This window comes from Rhinichthys klamathensis, unplaced genomic scaffold, assembly GCF_029890125.1.
Source record: "Rhinichthys klamathensis goyatoka isolate OS25496 unplaced genomic scaffold, OSU_Roscu_1.1 h1tg000433l_1, whole genome shotgun sequence".
NCBI lineage: Eukaryota > Metazoa > Chordata > Actinopteri > Cypriniformes > Leuciscidae > Rhinichthys > Rhinichthys klamathensis.
The window spans coordinates 307,774-327,733 of NW_026606929.1; the positions used below are offsets into that span (position 1 = coordinate 307,774).

The 19,960-nt window shown below is 37.7% G+C and overlaps 1 protein-coding gene across 3 annotated transcripts; it reads left to right on the forward strand.

The window, feature by feature from the left end:
• Positions 1-17,752, forward strand: arap1a (ArfGAP with RhoGAP domain, ankyrin repeat and PH domain 1a). Of its 3 annotated transcripts, XM_056235903.1 has the most exons (29): positions 2-62; positions 1,524-1,559; positions 2,204-2,289; positions 3,976-4,077; positions 4,212-4,281; positions 5,301-5,421; positions 5,542-5,738; positions 5,826-5,935; positions 6,496-6,695; positions 6,782-6,867; positions 7,005-7,187; positions 7,284-7,458; positions 7,570-7,677; positions 8,026-8,161; positions 8,260-8,362; positions 9,349-9,523; positions 9,625-9,834; positions 10,487-10,702; positions 10,810-10,915; positions 11,175-11,322; positions 11,649-11,717; positions 11,923-12,006; positions 12,122-12,239; positions 13,852-13,965; positions 14,777-14,907; positions 15,077-15,159; positions 15,287-15,322; positions 17,143-17,206; positions 17,355-17,752. In XM_056235903.1, exons 2-29 carry the CDS (start codon positions 1,548-1,550, stop codon positions 17,382-17,384), a joined length of 3,273 nt encoding a protein of 1,090 aa, XP_056091878.1. In that variant the 5' UTR covers positions 2-62; positions 1,524-1,547; the 3' UTR covers positions 17,385-17,752. The 3 variants fall into 3 exon arrangements, with proteins under 3 accessions (XP_056091879.1, XP_056091880.1, XP_056091878.1); XM_056235904.1 differs by lacking the exons at positions 15,077-15,159; positions 15,287-15,322; positions 17,143-17,206; positions 17,355-17,752 and having other exon boundaries at positions 1-62; positions 13,852-13,957; positions 14,777-14,864; XM_056235905.1 differs by lacking the exons at positions 13,852-13,965; positions 14,777-14,907; positions 15,077-15,159; ... (1 more) ...; positions 17,143-17,206; positions 17,355-17,752 and having other exon boundaries at positions 1-62; positions 11,923-12,035; positions 12,122-12,206.
• The last annotated feature ends 2,208 nt before the right edge of the window (positions 17,753-19,960 follow it).

Below are 19,960 nucleotides of genomic sequence, written 5' to 3' on the forward strand. Positions count from 1 at the left end.
CGTGTACGTTTATAAATGCCTTGTAATGCAGTAGGGCTTGGCACAGATTTGACTGCACACAGGTAACTTATTCTCTTTTTTTATCGGTAACACTTTACAATAAGGTTCATTAGTTAACTACATTAGTTAACATTAACTAAGAATGAGCAATACTTCTTCAGCATTTGTTAATCTTTGCTAATGTTAATTTCAACATTTACTAATACTTTATTAAAATCTTGTTAACATTAGTTAATGCACTGTGAACTAACATGAACAAACAATGAACAGCTGGATTTGTATTAACTAACGTTAACAAAGATTAACAAAAACAGTAACAAATGTATTGCTCATGGTTAGTTCATGTTAGTTAATACATTAACTAATGTTTAATAAATTAACCTTATTGTAAAGTGTTACCCTTTTATCTGTTACTAACATTATAAAATGTAGCACAATTTTATCAGATATCACTATAAATAATGATAGTAGTGAGGATGATTACATATCATAATCCTAGATCTTTTAATATGAATGTGTTGTTTTGAGATTGGATAGGTGTGTTTTTTTTTTACATAAAATGTTTCTTAAACACTAGCTCTTAAGTGAACCATTCAGTGCTTTTACTCCTCTGGTTGAGACATTTTACCAATATCTGATATCAAACTAAAACTAATCTTTATTCCTCTAATATTCACATTAAAGTTTGAGTGTATATTTCTGCACGTGTGCATTTTTGTAAACAGTTAAATGTAGGTAGAATGTTTTTGTTATGACCTCAGGTTTTTGTGTATTTGTGTGCGTGTGCTTTTTATTGTGTGTGTTTTTGCACACAAGCGGAAATGGTCGAAGCGGGAAAAAAGTATTAGCTATTATCTTGGTTTCATGAAGAACACCAATCTGAGCTTACTTCCCATACTTAACCACAGTGAAGAAGAGCATTATTGTGTGCACTAAAAGGACTATTGTTACTTCTGATGTCTTTCAAAGGTTGTATGTTTCTTTATGTCTGAGCTGGGGAACTTTTAGAAATGCTGTGCATCAGGTTAGGTTGCTTCATTGTGTGTGTTACAGTAAATTTGGGTGAGGCGGAAGAGATGTTTTTCTATTTCTGTAATTAATGTCATAGCCTTACATCAGGGTTGATAGTATCAGGGTTATAGGTCATACAGTAGGCCTATGCGCTAAGCGTTGTCCAGATTGTTGTTTTTTCAGAGTCATTTATGTAAATTGGGCTGGAAATATTCCTTATTACAACTCAAAACTAATGATAAAAATGATTATCCTGAATCATATAATGAGGACAACCAGACATCTTATTTTTTAGAGACCCTTCATTTTATTTAGTTTTATTTTTCATTATGTCAAGACTCAAGATGTTTTGAAACTGTGCCAGGAAAAACCTGATTGTCCTGTATTTTATAGATATTTCCAATATGTTAAAGAAGCCACATGTTATTCATATGTTCTTCATAGTTTTTTTTTGTTGGTTTATGGACTTGTTTTGATAATTAATTGATTAATGTGTTCTGCATCCTTCAAAGGTACACACACCACAATCCCAGAACATGGCTTCAAAGGTAAATTTTGTGTCTATGACAGTGTGTATATTGTTCTGTCTATGTGACAGTTGGTTAAATAGCCATTCTATTGGGCCTGTATCTTAGAGAAGTTCATCATAGTACATCTTTAGTTTTTGTCTAATAAATATTATTTTCTACAACAAAGTTCTTGCTAAATATATATTACAGTTCAAAAGTTTGGTGCTGGTAAGATCTTTTTTAATGTTAAAAAAAAGTGTCTTATGCTCATCAAGGCTGTCAATGTAATTTATTCCTGGCAAAGCTGAATTTTCAGCATCATTCCTGCAGTCTTCAGTGTCACATGATCCTTCAGAAATCATTGTAATATTGCTGATTTTGTGTTCAAGAAACATTTTGTGTTTGTTTTTTATTATCAATGTTGAAAACAGTTGTGCTGCTTAATATTTTTGTGGAAACCGTGATACATGTTTCACATGATAGAAAAATGAACGTCAATAATAGAACATCAAAAGAACAGCATTTTAAAAAGAATTTATTTGTAAAATTATTAAAATCTTTCATGTCACTTTTGATAAAAATATTTTCCTATTATAGAATTTTCCTATTCTTACTGACCCCAAAATTTTAAACAATGGTGTTTTATTTATCATTTTCATCAACGGTTGTTTGTCTTCCAACAGGAGGATCTATTGCGAGACATGCAGAAGTGTTTCATCAACCTGAAAGTTGAAGAGGACAAAAAAGAGACAGTCACTCAAAGAGAGCGGTGTGTGCATAAAGTGCAAACATTTTTTTTTAATTTTTTTTATTCTGTTGTGTGGATAATTTTATTTTGTTTTGTGGGTCTACTTGTGCCTGCAGTGGAAGAGAAATGAGAATTAGTCTGTTGTATTACAGTTTTTCTCGATTGTTTAAACACTATAACCAGGCTTTTGAACTAAAATTTCAAAACTATAATGCCATTTATCAAAAAGCACACCCATTTCACTGAACTATGAACACTATTCCACTGTTTTGACACATTAGTCAGATTTGTTGAACTGTTACAGCAAAACTCTACACACAAATCCCTTCATTTCTCATTGCCTACACCACATGGTCATTTAGAAAGCACTAGCATTCAATATTGTTCACTCAAGTCAGCTCAGCTTCAGCTCAGTTAGCACACAATTACCCAGGTGAAAACACTAAGAGTCAAAATTGAACACACATCAGTCAGATCCTTCAATAGATAGATAAAAGGTTATACAATCTTTTATAAAAGATAAAAATTGGTTTACTGAGTTTTGGAACAATGGATCCACAGAGAAATTAAGCAATAGGTCGAGGAGGGAGAGGAAGAGGAGGAGGAGGAGGAGGAGGAGGAAGAGGAGGAGGAAGAGGAGGAAGGAGAGGAGGGAGAGGAGGAGGAGGAGGAGGAGAAGGAGGAAGAGGAGGAAGAGGAGGAAGAGGCGGAGGAGGAGGAGGGAGAGGAGGAGGAGGAGGAGAAGGAGGAAGAGGAGGAAGAGGCGGAGGAGGAGGAGGAGGAGGAGGAAGAGGCGGAGGAGGAGGAGGAGGAGAAGGAGGAGGAAGGGCAAGAAGACAAGCAGTCTCGGATGAAATTCAAGCCAATTTAGTTGGCCATGTCCTTGTCCATGGTATGACTATGAGGGAGGCTGGGCAACGAGTACAGACAAATCTGAGTCGCTTCACCGTCGCCTCCATCATCAGAACCTTCAGGGAGGTGTCGTGGCAAACACATTTCTATCACTGAATAAGAGACAAACATTTCCAGTTGTCTTTGATGAGGTTTATGTTCTTGCAAGAAAAGGCCAGCAGTCGTACAGTCACACAGAGTGTGTGTGACAGTGAAGGGAGGGCATCCTTTCTCCTTTAGTCTTGACTCCCAGAATGTTATCTTTCTAGGCCAATGATGGTATTTCAACCATATGTGGAACATTCTTAGACTTGTTCATCATATTGTATCCTTGAGTGGAGGCACATACCAACACTCTTTACCATTCCAATACAATTCCATATTTGAATAAGGTTTGTGTGTGCTCTTTTACTGTCATATGATGCTCACACACATCTTACGTAAGAGTAGGAGAGAGTAAAATAAAATAGGGGGCCTTGGGGTGCTGGGGGGGGGGGGGGGCAACATGCACAAGCAACATGACTTACCAGTTTTGGAAATGTTGTTTTGAATTTATAGCACCAGTGTGTAAGACTATGTTGTAGTGTGTGTATTTTTGAGGGCTTGTGTGTCCTGTCTGAGGGCAAAGTTTGGTTTTTCAGCAAGAGTGAATGGTTTTGAGTGTAGAGCTTCATTTTGACCTGAAAATAGGATGTTTGGGGAATTGGGTGAGACGTTATGGATTTGTGTTTACTGTTTTGAGAATACGAGGCATAGTTTCAAGAAATGTGTTTAAGCAATCGAGAAAAACTGTAATACAGCGTTTGTTTATCTTAGTGAGGACAGTATTGATATCCGATGTACAGAGTTTCCTGATTTCTCAGAGGATTTCCGTCAGATTATTAAAGCTGGCTGGCTGGAGAAAACTCCCCCAAAAGGGTAAGAAAGAATTGTGACTTAAGTGTCTTTTACGAGTTTATAACAAAGCCTCTTTTCTGAAATTTGTGGTTTTATTTATATTTATAATCATTATATTAATGTATGTTTTATAATAGTTGTGTTTGTAATTTCAGTGGCAAGATTTACCAGCGTCGATGGGTGCAGCTGGATTCAGAATATTTGAGATATTTTCAATACATCAAGGTAAAATATATGAATAAATCAATCAGTCAGTTTTTTTTCTTCTCTATCCATACATACATCCATTCTGTAATCTCGTGAGTAAATATTTTGCAATATCCTCCTGGTAATTAAAATCTTGAATAACAATAAGATCCTTCCAATCAGAATAAATATATAGATTTCCTCGTTCTCCAGACACATTCCTTTCCTTCCAGAATAACTATAAAAAGTCCAGTCTTGTTTTATTTAAGGAAGTTAAGTATTTATTGTACAAACAAGCTAGAAAATTATCGGAATGGAGAGAGGGGATGATGATAATTACTAAATGATGACACACACTAAAACCGAGAGGAAAGGTGGAATGTATTTCTGCCTGGTTTCGGTCACAATGATTAAATCTAGACTTAAATTTTCTGGAATTTAGAAAGTTTATCAATTGCCTGATGTTTTTAGAAACCTTAGTCAAGTCACCTTTATTTATATAGCGATTTTTACAATACAGATTGTTTCGAAGCAGCTTTAGTGATAACAGGAAAATAATGCAACACAGTTTGTTTCTGCTGTAGATCTAGAAGAAAATAGCGTCATAGTCCATCTTAAGTTGAGTGATGGTTCATTTTTGTTAATTAATTTAGTTAATTTATACACTGAATTTATAAACGCGACACTTTTGTTTTTGCCCCCATTTTTCATGAGCTGAACTCAAAGATCGAAGACTTTTTCTATGTACACAAAAGGCCTATTTCTCTATTTTGACCGATACTGATTATCTGATAATGTTTTGTTTAACTAAATAAAAAACAAAAACACACTATAAACTAAAATATAATTTAAAATACTACAGCTGAATTTAGGCACCACCACATTATAATGTACAATATTATATTTAGTGAGCAATAGATGGCGCCAAAGGCAAATTAATAGTAAAAAATAAGGGGAACATTTCAATCTGTGAAACAACATTTGAATTGAATCTCAATAAATTTGACTCAAGTGTAATACAGGGTGTTAAAGAATTTCTCTTTCTCGTTGTGTGACAGGAGGTGTACTCTAAAAAGATGGTGTCTCTGGAATCTGTTGATAAGGTGGTCAGTGTCGGAGATTTACGATTTGAGGTCCACAGTCAGAGCCGGACTTTCCTGTTTCGAGCAGAAAGCACTCGTGTGTATTTGTCAATGTTTTCTTCTGACCACCTTGCAGAATGTCTCTGACACATCTTTGTTTTTATATTCAGACTGTGAATGATTTTCATACATTTATATTGTATGTGTATTTTCACAGAGGAAAGAAATGACTGGGTGGGTTGCTTTGAAAAGATTCTGAGTGATCGCAAAAATAGTCTGGGGCCCCGGAATCTGTTCTTTAAGAACGGTAGTGTGAATATTTGTTTCGAGGGCAACCTGGAGATGTTGTCACCACGCACCAAAGTCTACATGCTTATCAGCAGGGACAAACTGTTCCTCTTCAGAAGCCACGAGGTGTGAGTCTGAATGTGAATAATTGTCTTTCTAAATGTTTTGGGGGGTTTATTTGATACATTAGTTGTGTTTGTGTTTTGTATATAGGAATATATTCAGGGTGTAGGCATCACTGACATAGACATGCGAATGGCCAATGTGAGAGAAGGAGAAAACAAGTGCTCTTTCACGCTCACCACTCCATACAGAGCATTCAGGTAAACGCTGCAACTTTTCACTTTTTGCACACAAAACTGGAAAGAATTTGTTCAGTTATTTTTGTATTATTTATATACTACTATAGTATTTATTAATATTTTGAATTAGCTTTTATTTTTATATTTTCAGTTTAAAAAAATGATATATTTGTATCAGGCCCAGCGCCACGGAGCATGATTTGAACCTAGGGTGAACCTCCAACCACAATTGTTTTAGTGAGATTTATTCAAAACTGGTTTTAAGAATTTTTAATGGAACAATGATTAGGAATATTGTTTTTCCAGTGTTTACCATTCAGAGAACATGGTTTTATTTTGAGAGGAACAGTTTCATATTTTTATTCCCCGAAGTTTCTTCAAACAAATTTACTGAAGAATGGATGTCGCAAACAATGTGCTTTAAATAAGAAGATGGCATTTTGTATGGACATGACATTAATCAGTGTTTTTTACTTGATTAAGCCAAATAGACCATAAACTCATTGATGAAACTGTAAACTCCCTACATCAATTAAAATTGCTTTAACTTCATTTGTATGCTTCTCTCTCTCCATTTGTAGTTTTGTGGTGAAGTCAGTGAGTGAGAAGCAGAAATGGTGCGAGTTACTTAATGAGTGTGTGAGTCGCTCTCTGTCATGTGATGGAGTGTGTGAGAGCATTTGGCGTGTGCCATCAAACCGTTTGTGTGCGGACTGCAGCTCTTCGATGCCAGAGTGGGCGTCAATCAACCTGTGTGTTCTGCTGTGTGAAAAATGTGCAGGTACACACACATATTAACAAATGACAGCAGCAGCTATGTACTGTATATGTCTGCTCATAAATGTGTCCACATTTGTGTGATAACAGGGGTACACAGAAGCCTGGGCCAGAACATGTCAAAGGTTCGCAGTCTGAAGTTGGATGAACGAGTGTGGACTGATGACCTCATCAGGGTACAATGAATGTGATGCATCCAGTCTACTGTATATTCTGCCTCAGTTACATCTGAGAGTAATATTGATGCTTTGCAGTTAGAGTTTTGCCGTTCTCTTTCTGGATGATGTCTGATAATCTTATTTTTCATTGCCAGGTTTTTCTGCTGCTGGGTAACGGCAAAGCTAATCAGTTCTGGGGAGCGAATATTCCCCAAAGTGAAAGTCTCAGTGCAAACGCTAACAGCGAGCAACGTCTCCAACACATAACCGCAAAATACAAGAATGGAAAATATCGCAAATACCACATACTCTTTGGTCAACAGGAGGCGCTCAACAGAGTTAGTCAATTCTATCTAAATGCCAAATAAATGACACTAAATTCACATTGAATGAATGTTCTGCTCTCTCATGTCTGGTTTTTCTGGGTTTCTTAGGCTCTGTGTTCAGCGGTGCAGTTTGCTGATTTGTTGGATACTCTCTCGCTGCTGAATTGTGGGGCGGATATCAAGTGCAACACTGGTATCCCAGAATTCCCTTCTCCACTGTCTCTGGCAAAACATAGTGGTCAAACGGTACAAGCGGAGCTACTTATGCAGAACTTGAACTCAGGTGCACAAATACATACAAAAATCTAATGTATATGTGTTTAGATACACAGGTTCAGAAGTTTCATGGGTTCAGCTTTTATGTCTAAACTCATCTTGCTTTGTTCTTCACCAGAGTCTTTTACGCCAGTGGTTAAAGATGTGTCCATTCGATCCTATTCCGGCTACCTTTTTAAGATTGCCTCTTCAGCTCGGCCAATCACAGACCACAAAACCAAAGCAGGTGTGTGGAGCCCTCGTAGTTTCATTGGTTTAGTAAATTGGTGTATGATGACTGGCCAGTAAATCTCAAGGATACTAAGCCTTGTGTGCTGGTGAGGATGTGTTTGTCTTCCAAAATTAGACTAAAGTTAAACTTTCATATCATGAAAAGTCATGAATTAACATTTATAATTACATTTTAATTATATTAACTTTTATATTGTTTTAGGACATTTTCAAATGCAATAGCTTACTGTAGGCTTTAGTAATCTACAAGTTTTCATGTGTGTGTGTGTGTGTGTGTGTGTGTGTGTGTGTGTGTGTGTGTGCATGTGTGTGTGTGTGTGAACCTTTTGTGTGACTATTGTAGATTTCTCTCAGCGTTGGTGTTGTCTTGGTGATGGAATGTTTAGCTACTTTAAGAGTGAACAGAGCCACAACAAGTGTGGTGGCATGAAGACCAGTGAAATCATCTGCCTCTCTGTCAACAACCCAGGAAAACATTGGTAATAAACCATGACCTTCAACCTTAATTGAGTTTACTTTTACCACATGAATCCCTTTGTGCGCTATATTTATCATGTTCTCTCTAATTGGCTGGCAGCTATGAGCACACCTTTGAGTTGTACTCTGAGGAGGGGAAAGTCTACCTGTTTGGAACCGATGATGGCAGCATTGCCAAGAACTGGATTCGGGCTATTGCCATGGTGATCAAATTATTTCTTTATTTCAGGTTTTTTTTTTTAACCATAAACACATTTTTTTACCACTTGTTTGAAAATACCATATTGTGAGGACAAACAAGAGCTGTAGATTAGGGGGTTTCAAACTGGACCAAAAGGTATTAATACTTTTATTCAGCATGGGCACAATAAATTAACAAGGGATTGTTCACCCAAAATTTAAAAATCTGTCATCATTTACTCACCCTAAAGATGTTCCAAACCTGTATGAACTTCTTTCTTCTGCTAAACACAAAAGAAGATATGTTGGTTACCAAACGACCAATTGATGGGCCCCATACTATGGAAGTCAGTGGGGCCCATTGAATATGGTTACCCATATTCTTCAAAATATCATCTTTTGTGTTCAGCAGAAAAAAGAAATTCAGGCTACGGGGTTGGAACAACTTGAGGGTGAGTAAATGATGACAGCATTTTAATTTTTGGGTGAACTATCCCTTTAAGCCCTAAAGCCATTAATAATGTTACAAAAGATTTCTATTTCCCATTTATTAAAGAATCCTGAAAAAAGTATAACAGTTTCCACAAAAATATTAAGCAGAACAACTGTTTTCATCATTAAGTAATAATAAGACAAGTTTATTTTCCATCACAGGAATAAATTACATTTTAAAATATTTTTAATAGAATTGCAATAATATTTCACAACATTATACTGTTATATATTATGCTATTATACTACACAATATTAATGATGTTTTTACTGTATTATTATCAAATAAATGCAGCCTTTGTGAGCGTAAGAGACTTCTTTCACAAACATAATATCTACCGTAATAGTTTTTTATTTCTAAATGTTCATCTCTACTTCCTTCCTGCAGCCTTCCATGCATTGTTCTGTAAAGCTGCTTTATATTATGCAAATATCATTATGAAATAAAATGGTTATCTTATATTCTAATACGTTGGGAAAGGAGACAAATAAACTGATCCACTTCCTTCTTATTTAGGCTATGCTGCCTCCTGCACTGTTTGATGTGTGTGGAACCTGTGATCGTCTGGGTCGCCTGCGCTGCACAGAGGGCAGCCATGGCATTGGTTGGTTTTGCCTGAGCGGCTTCAAACTGCATGTGTTACTGGAAGACAACGTACAAACAATCGACCTGCGCAAGCTGGTCACGCTCAGTGAGTTACAGCACACAGTTATAGCAGAATCATGTGCCAATCTGAGACAAGATGAAATCTATATTTACTATGTTTATATATGAATGCGTGTGTGTATGTAGCTCTCTCTGACAGTGATGGCTCCTTGGCGATGGTGTGGCGGGGTGGACCCCTGCATTTGCTAGCTGACCGCAGGCCTCATTTTGTGGGCTGGCAGACCTACATTCAGCAGAAATCCGGTGCTGGAGATCAGCCGCTATCCCAGCAGCAACTCACTGAGCTGGGTGTCCCTGTGACTATTGACCGCTGCCTGGACCATGTAACACGTTATGGTATACAAACACACATTCACATTACAGAAGAAAGCACAAACATTCTGTTATAGAAATGAAAAATTATTTTAAATATGACAAAACAAGTATTAAAATAAGCTAAAACATATTTCTAGTTATGCTAAGCTCTAAAGTATTTAATTGGGTGGAAATTGTGAGTGGGTGAGCCTTAAAGTCAAAAAGGTTGAGATACACTAGTCTATTGTTCTTTGTCTATTGAAGTCAACATAAAACAGAAGTTGTGCTAGTCTTTTCTTCCCTATTGTGATGTATATTCGAGTGGAACGGCTTCTTGAACAAGAAAAATGAAGGACAGGCTTGATTTTGACAATCGGACCACCATTGTGGTTTGTGGTATCTGCAATCTCAAATGAGGAAGAGGGAAGAGAAGAGATATAGCTGCAAGAGGAAAGGGAAGATTTAAAGGGCACATGGATTTAAAAATAAATAAATAATGATGTGCACGGATAAATCATTTATAAATATACTGCTATATTCCATAAAAAATAAGATACAGATACAATTATTTTTCTTCATGCTGTCACCAAGTAAATCACACTCCTAAAAGTAGGAAAATAGAATTGGTTAAAATAAATGGCAATATTTGGTGTACTCAAAACACAAACATAATGTCACATTTTTTTATTTTTAGGACTGTTGTCATCAGGAATCTACCGAGAGAGTGGCATTAATTCTCATGTGACCAAACTGCTGGAGAGATTTAAAAATGATGCACGGAGTGTAACGTGGTGTGAGTCTGAGTATTCTGTGCATGTTGTGGCTAACACGCTAAAACGATTTCTCAGGGAGGTCAAAGACGGACTGTTAAACGGACAAGAGAACAGCGACAGCTGGCTTAGAGCTGCAGGTGAAGAAAAATTGGAGTAATGTAAGATGAGATGTTTAAAACTGCTTAGAAAGTGGGAGTTGCCCAACACTACTGTAAGCAAGTAACTTTTTTTTAACACCCTGCAGGTCTGGAGAACAGAAGTGAGAAGATTAATAGATACAAGATTCTCCTCTCAAACCTCCCAGATGTTAACAGAGAAACACTCAGAGTCCTCATACACCATCTGGTTTGGTATATTATATGACCTGCTCAGCTGTCTAAAAGCTACAAAGTACTAACCAAATCACTATAAAACAATAGTTTACTTTCTGATAACTTCTAAGCATCCCAGACTAGATAGGATAGATAGTGTTTAATATGCTTTAAAAAAAAATTCTGTGACTACGACTGGTTGATTTGAATTGGTCATAAGGAATGTAGTTGGATATGTGGTTATTGTTAGTAGTACATCCAAGAACTTTACCTGAAATGTGAATTTCTGCTTTGTCAGTGTTCAGCACCTGTCTGATGAGAATCAGATGACTGTACGAAACCTTGGTATCATGTTCGGTCCATCACTTTTTCAGAGAGATGGAAAAGATACCACAGCATTTCAGGTGGTGGAGGAATTGATCCAAAACTATTGTAGCATTTTTAACGTGAGTCTGTCTTTAATGTTGGTACTTATCACATTAGTTAGTTACATTGATGATTGTTCAGTTCAGTTCTGCTTAATCAATGAAAAAAAGACAGAAGTGATGGTTTTTGGAGGCACCACTGGGACCCCCCACCCCACGCACACTTTTTCAACTGCTAGAGGTCCAAAAGTTACACAGTGTGGCTTTAAATGTATATTGAAATTTGATTCACACACTGACATAGAGATCAACTGATGCACTTATCAATTAAATATTAATTAGGAATATTTTGAATATGGTGTTAATAACCTGAAGAAATGATGACTGAGATGAAGCTTCTTTCACAGGTCTCAGAGTCTGACCTTCAGAGGCAGCTAAACATGACGTCTGTCATCCTGAATAAACACAAGTCCCAGGTCAGAGTTCACAGGACACATGGGCATTATTATGTTAAGGACATTTTTAAATGCTGTTAATAATGAGTTGTAAAATCTGTGTGTCTGTGTAAAGAACTCCTCATGTTGATTTGATGGCGAAACTGAATAAAGTATTTGATGAATTATTAGAATAATTGTATTTCCGAGATATTTGACATTAATTGCTGACTTGATTATATTTCAGAAGTCTTTGAGTCGAACTCCATCCAGCACCATTTGTGCTGTTTACCTGGAGAAGAAAGAGGAGGTTGCAGGGGTTCTCGTTCAGGTGGACATTTAATCCTAACTTAAATTTTTGTAATTATGTACTTTACCTGTGTGGACTACACCTGTTTGTTCCAGATCAGTGTAGAAGTTTTATGTGTGTGTACTCTTTGTGTTAGGTTGCGGCGGATATGACCGTATTCAAGTTGGTTTCTGTGGTGCTGGAGCTTAAAGGAATTCAGCAAGCCAATGAAGAGTTCTGGAGCTGCTATGAGGTTCTAGAGAAAGAGGACATGGGTGAGATTTGATCCTATTGAAAGTGGCACTGATCAATGACATGAAAATAAGAATGACCTTTCTGTTTTTTAATATTTTAGTTGTTTTTCTGATTGATTGATTCATTTTAGTGCCATGTTGATTTGCTTTAGTTTACTGCTTTAGTTCTATGCTAAGAGGCAAAAAATACTGGTTTCAAATTCAAATATGACACCTAAATGATTTTAGATAAACTTGGCCATGAAACAGCCCATTAAAGCTGCAGTCCGTATCTTTTCCTCTTTGTCGCCATCTCTCTGTTCGAAATCATGTAACTGCAGTGATTCGCGTAATTATTATCTTTACGTGGGTTGTAAATCGGCATGAAACAGCGCGGATGAACACAGAGGCGAGTGCTGCTGTCAGTCACCGCGCTGTGTGGATACTGTCATACAGAATCACAGATTCACTTTTTGAAAGTTTGACCAACATAAGAATTTTCATAAGAAAATGTCTTCTGAACAAGTTAGTAAAATCCATTTTTGTTCTGACCAACTAAGGGGGAAAAAGCATTCGACATGATAAGCTTTGTTAGATTTAATCAACGGGATTTACAGCAACCGTGCAAATTATAGCCTACTTTGTTATCAAATTGTTCATGTTAACAACATCAGCATTGCGTGACAAATGTTAAATTTAATGTGTTTTATGGTTAGCAGCTACCTGCGTAGTTCAGAATTCATATTCTCCATAATAGCAAAACGAGAAAGGCACAACAAAGGAAACTCCATAACTGTGTGAATTAAGAAAACGTACTGTTACACGATTGAACTATTGAAATGTCTTAACTTACTTGTTCAGCAGAAAAAAGCCGTCTCCTCTTCCGTTTTGAACCCCTTCAAAACACGGAGTTCACGCACTTTTCAAAAGCCCCGCCGATGTTTAAATCCTTGTGTTCGCATGAGACGGTTTCTTTCTCTTTCTCTAGCCACCTTAAATCCGAAGTACGAAGTCTTTTGGGTTTTATAACTGCTGAATCTCCAGTTGACACTGATGATTGTTGTTTGGATCTTTCTGGATGCCATAAGTTTAATTATGTAAAGTGCTGCGAGAAAAGCCTATACATCTAAACATCTCGTCACGCTCAGTATAGCCGGCTAGCCGAAACTCCTTCTTTATGTGTACGGGTGTGACGTCATGACGCAAAGATATGCTCGAATTTCCCGCGGAAACCCACCAGTACCACTGGAATTAAAATCATTATTACAAGCTAACCGTTTTGAATCTAGCTATGGCAAGCAGATAGTTTTGACCACTGGCAGAATAAGTTTTTTTTAATAATAATTATTTTGGATTATTTTTAACTTAAAAAAGTTACGGACTGGAGCTTTAAACAATTAACTGCTTTTTGTCAAGTGCAATAGGGAACAATGACAGAAGCTTTAATTCATCTAACATTCTTGGTTTAATTTAAAAGTGCATTTTAACATCATAGTAGTTGTTTAATTTTTAATCTATTATTCTGTTGTACCAAAACACGGTGTCGTGTTCAAAATGTACTTGAGCTTTCTCTTTTGGACATGGCTCTGAATGTGGTAACTTGACTTTGATGTACTTTGTGGTGATTAAGGGATTTTACTTTATTTTATAATAGCGAGAACACTGCATTACCAGGAAAGAGTCTTGCCACTCTATTTCTCACTTGGTCGTCACTGCCACCTGTTGATTAAGAGGAATCAATACATCATCAGCATCATGAGGTACCTGGGTATGTCTTGTCACACAAACACCAATGCATAGTGTCTTTGAAAATCTATTTTATTCATCATAGATGATGAGAAGGGTGAAAAAAACCCAGTGTGATACATCACAAGATATTCCAAAAATATTGAAAAAATATTAAAATACACATTTAAATTCTTGTTTACAATGTTAATTTATCTGTTTGCGTTCAGAAATAGTTTTCATTTATTTAATATCCGATATTGTAGCTTCTGAGATGCTTTTTAAGTATACATTTTAATTTTGCTATGAGATTCATATTTTGGCTCAATGTTTCTGTCTACTAAACTTATATATACTTTAGCAATATACTTTTTTGCTCAAAACGTTAATAAGGTCACAAGAAACATTTTTTTTCTAGACTCCAAATCAAGTGTGTCCTAAGTTTTTTACTGGTAGTGTAGTGTACATAATATAGTGCAATAAAGAATGCACAACAATTAAGTGAATAAGAAACTACATCCTGAGTAATAGCCTAGTGCATTAACATTGTTTAAGTTGTTTATGGAGCAGTGCAGAAGTTGTTTGCTAATGTGTGTGTGTGTGTGGCTAAACGGCTAGCAAAGTACTGTGCTCTGTCTGCTATTATAGGCAGCCGTCATATCTGGCGGAGACGGTGCTACTTGTATCCATAACAACTGAGTGACGCTAAATATTGTGAAGATCTGCTGTATGCCACTGGTCCTTGATTATGTGCATGCATTTGACTGCATCTATAGTATTTGTGTCCCTGTAAATCATTTCTTTTAAGTGGACTTAAATAAATAGTTAAAATGTGTGTGTGTTTGTGCGCGCAGAGAATAAGGTGAATCTATGTAAGAGTGGGCCATTGCGTGTCTGTGAGGTTAAAGGTGAAAGTAGCAGAAACTTCCACCTTCGTCATTGTGAGCTTTCTGGCAACACCTTCAGACTACACAAGGAACTACAGGTGTGTGTAAAAGTGTAAACATTCATACTGTATGGTTACACACCAGCTGCATTAAGCATAAGAAATTCATAAACATATCTGAAGCAATAAATACACTTGCAGACTGCATGAGTGAAAAACTAAAGAGAATGAATTGATCTTTAATCTCTGAAGGCTTCTGTTCTTTTAGGGTTCTCAGTGCGAGAGAGAATATCCTGCCAAAGAGCTCAAGCTCTATCATGGTTGCCGGAGCAAACTGCATCCACCCACCCCGTAATAAACCGAGAGCACCTTAACACAACATCTACTCCAGAGCTTATCTCACTTATCTCACAATTATAAACTCATGTACTGAGATGCAGTTTGTGTTGTGTAGTAAATTCTTTAATTTTCTTTACAGATGGGGACTAATGCTGATTCATGACAAGCAGCAGTGGTGAGTCTATAGCAGATTTTTATTTAGTCTTCCTCAATATTGAACATTCAGTTGCATATGGACCTCGAACATTTCCATCAAAAGTATTTAGCAGACATGTCAACATGGCAACAATCTAATTCTATCTTAAATCTTAATCTAATTTATGGAGCCCCTAAAGGGAGATGGTGGACGAAAAAATATGGGATGGGAGGAAAAAATATTTTTCAGAGCTTTTGCGTTCTCTCGCAAAACTTTTGTGTTTTTCATGCTTCTGTCAATTTTGAGATTTTTGGCTTTTCATAGTGTTTTTTCAGAATAGTGGAAAGAAAACATCCAAAATACACTTTTAACTGTATCTTTTAGACCACTTTATCTATTTGCATCTGTGGATTTCAATTACAGTATCTTTAAAAGGCTGTTTTCTCAAAATAATTGTTTCCTCCTACATTGAGCCGGAAATCTCCACTTCAGTAGTACCAAACTTTACAGTTTTATTCTTATCTATATTCTGAAGGTTTTTAAAAACGGGGTTTGAACACATGTAATTTTCATATAACATTTTATTCCTAAAAGAATTGTGATTTTTTTTTTGGTTTGTAGAGTGATAAATAGAGATCCCAAAATTCGCTCTGTAAAAGCCTTTGACTCTAATATATCAATTTTTTTTAACCTGACTTGTTCCAATGACCAATGACCAGATTTTTGCTAGAAATGTATGCAAATTAGTGCATATTTAATTAAAGAACGCCTCATTTGCATATTTAAACATAACATTTCAGTAAACTTGTTATACATTTTTTTTTGTGCAATTATCAATGTAATCAATCAACTGAAGTATGGTGATATATATCAGTTATCTTTTTGACCCTATTCACCTGGGGTGCCTTAAGTATAAAGAAATATGGTCAGTGCTTATTTCATGGAGTTCAGTACAGTAAAGTTATATATTCACAGATTCGAACTTCCCGGATCAATAACTTGTGATCTAACCATTGCTAAAAAGACAAATGACACCTTTTTCCAATCATAGTAACGTAGATAATGAGCTACAACCTAATTTTCCTCAAAACGAGCATTATAATATAATAAAAGTAAGTGTGAATTGTGGTGAGCAGGACGGCCGAGGGACGTGAGAGAACCTCGCGAGGCCGGTGGTGCGATTGCTAATGAGCAGCACCTGTGAAGCACACCGGTCTCGCATCTCTCACGGAGGAGCGGAAGCATAAAGGGGGAGCGACGAAGTGTATGAGCGAGAGAGGAGCAGGCCTGTTCCTCTCTCGCGTATACACTTCGTCGCTCCCCCTTTATGCTTCCGCTCCTCCGTGAGAGATGCGAGACCGGATGAATATGAATGTGTTCATATTGTGAATGAACTTAATGAACGTGGAAAGTCTTTCAGTAAAAAATATATTTGCAAATGCATTACTTTGTTAAAAAAATCTAGTTGTTTTGATATTTTTCTTTATTCTATTAAAACCATTAAATCCCTTTAACTCTGTAATTGCTTTAATTAAATATCACTAGTATATTTGTGTCTCTACAAAAAAAAAAGACCCTACAAAAAATGTTTTCCCTAATGTTCCAAAGCTTACAGCCTTGTAACAATGTACTCATTCTCAGTAAGAACATCATAAAATCATTTATAATATATAGTTTTGCACTATTTTTTGGACATCCTTGTTCTGACCTGTTTTGTTATAATAAACAATGAGTAGTTACTAGTTGACCAGTTAGACAATTTATTTTACTAGTTGGCTACATCCTTGAACATTTAAATTCTACCACATCTCCATGTCCCTGCTCACCTGACTTTTTTCTCTGGATCTTTTTTCTTTAAGGTATCTGTGCTGTGAGAATGAGGATGAGTTGACTGAGTGGACAGCCACATTTTACAGCATCCAGGTATAACCTCTGGCACACAAAGTCTTATTTGTCCGAGTTCTAGTTAAATATACATAAGAAAAAATGAAATATGCAGAACAATATGCATTTAAAAATGTGACACATTATTATTGAACCAACTAAAAGGTTTTTAATTTCTTATTCATAGTACAATGGTGACATCTGGCCCTCCTGGTGAAATAACTTCAATGCAGCTGATGGGTTGGATAACAGCAATTTATTCTGATGGAAGAAACTAAAAAAAAGAAAAGAAAAGAAAAATGAAACATCACATAAAAGCGTTTCTAAACAGACTGTGCCCATCTCAGATTCTGAATTATTACTAGCAGCACACTGATCTCTTGCATTATGAGTAATGTGACAATGATAAAATTCCTGTATCTTTGATTCCTGTATTTTTGGCATCAATTGACAAAAAAATACTGTACCTCAATTCTGAATCGTATGTATGCTGAGTTAAATACATAATGTTTTAAACAAAATTTCCAGTGTAGATTAAACAAATGTTAAAAATATGAACAAAAGTCCTATTGGTTTGGAACAACATGAGGATGAGTAAATGACAAAATTTTCAATTTTGGGGGAACTATACCTCCAAGCTCTGCCGTTTCTGAGAAACCTGCCATTTTGTTATAAGAAGAAACAATGAAATCTTTCCTTGACGGTTTTGAGAAGACGTGTTGTGACCATTTTGATCACGAGGTGTTAAAAACTGTGTGTAGGCTACATTCATGCATATGCCAGGAACTTTTATCTGAAAGACATTGCATTAATGCTATATATTTAGCATTCCTTTAAAGTGAGCTACAGGAACACCGTAGGTAAGTATAGCTGAAGCTGGTGTGCTCACCATCCTACTTCTGTCACCACAGGAACTCACTCCTACTTCCTTGATATGCATATACATATTTGATCTGGTATCTGAAATTCAGCTCTCCAGAGACACAAGACCAATGGCAGGACTAATGAAACTAAATGTTTTTTTTTTCTTTTCTTTTTTTCTTGTGTTAACTGGATTCTTGACAACTGGGTATGTAATTACTCCTTTGTAATTTGCTTTTGGTTTTTTGATCGCAATAAACTAAAGCATATCTGGAGTAAAGTCATTTTGAGTTGAGATAAAATATTCATATTAGTATTTTATTTTTTAAAAACTTTTTCTTTACTCCGAGTACACATTTTATGAGTTTACACTACAGTAGTGTGGTTTCTTTCAACCGAATCCAATGCTAAGTTGTTTTCTTGAAAGATGTACACTCACCTAAAGGATTATTAGGAACACCATACTAATACTGTGTTTGACCCCCTTTCGCCTTCAGAACTGCCTTAATTCTACGTTGCATTGCATTGCATGCATCTAAATGCATTGATTCAACAAGGTGCTGAAAGCATTCTTTAGAATGCTTGGCCCATATTGATAGGATAGCATCTTGCAGTTGATGGAGATTTGTGGGATGCACATCCAGGCCACGAAGCTCCCTGTCACGTTACAGTTACAAAAAGTGGAGAGGAGGACTCAAGTGCAGCAACGGATGATTTATTAACAAAAGAAAACAAAACCCAAAGCAAAAACCCACAAGGGGGAAAACACAATAAATGAGACATTAAACAAAACTGAACTTGAAGAACAAACACTGACTCTGAACACAAAGACCATCACACGGACTCTGGGAAAACATATGACAGGGATCCGACAAAGATTGCAAACAAGAGGAGACTTAAAAAGGGAACAAATCAAGAGGGAACAGGTGGAAGAACTCAAACACTAATCAGGTAACAAGGGGGAGGGATCAAACAATAACGAGAGCACATGGCCCAACATAACAAAGACACCCAAGTGCAATACAAGACAGGATAGACACGTGACATTACCCCCTCCCTACGGAGCGGCTACCAGATGCTCCATCAGGCGGGACGGGAGGGACAGACCAGGGCGGGACGGGAGGGACAGACCAGGGTGGGACGGGAGGGGCAAAGCGTTTAGTCCATCGGACGGCCAGGGCGACGCAGACAGTCCATCGGGCGGCCAGGGCGAAGCAGACGACCCATCGGGCGGCCATGGCGGTGAAGACCCCTCGGGCGGCCAGGACGGTGAAGACCCCTCGGGCGGCCAGGGCGGTGAAGACCCCTCGGGCGGCCAGGGCGGTGAAGACCCATCGGGCGGCCAGGGCGGTGAAGACCCCTCGGGCGGCCAGGGCGGTGAAGACCCCTCGGGCGGCCAGGGCGGAGACGACCACCCGGGCGGCCAGGGCGGAGACGATTACTCGGGCGACCACGGCACAGGAACAGAAACTGGCTCAGGAACAGCAACCGGCTCAGGAGCAGACACCGGCTCAGGAGCAGACACCGCCTCAGGAGCAGACACTGGCACTGGCTCCGGCTCTGGAGCAGAAACTGGCACTGGCTCCGGCTCTGGAGCAGACACTGGTACTGGCTCCGGCTCTGGAGCAGACACTGGCACTGGCTCTGGAGCAGACACTGGCACTGGCTCTGGTTCTGGAACAGACACTGACACTGGCTCCGGCTCTGGAACAGACACTGGCACTGGCTCCGGCTCTGGAACAGACACTGGCACTGGCTCCGGCTCTGGAGCAGACACTGGCACTGGCACCGGCTCAGGAACAGGCTCTGGCTCAGGAACAGCCAGCAGAACAGCAACGGCCACTAGGACAGACACAAACACAGAAACAAACATTGGCTCCGGCTCAGGAACAGCAGACACTGGCTCCAGCTCAGGAACAGCAGACACTGGCT

What these genes read in the sequence shown, in the direction of transcription:
- arap1a (XM_056235903.1), top strand. An exon ending in TCTAGAGAAAGAGGACATGG is followed by an intron (nt 12,240 to 13,851) that starts GTGAGATTTGAT and finishes ATTTTATAATAG; the next exon opens with CGAGAACACTGCATTACCAG. An exon ending in GACTACACAAGGAACTACAG is followed by an intron (nt 14,908 to 15,076) that starts GTGTGTGTAAAA and finishes CTGTTCTTTTAG; the next exon opens with GGTTCTCAGTGCGAGAGAGA.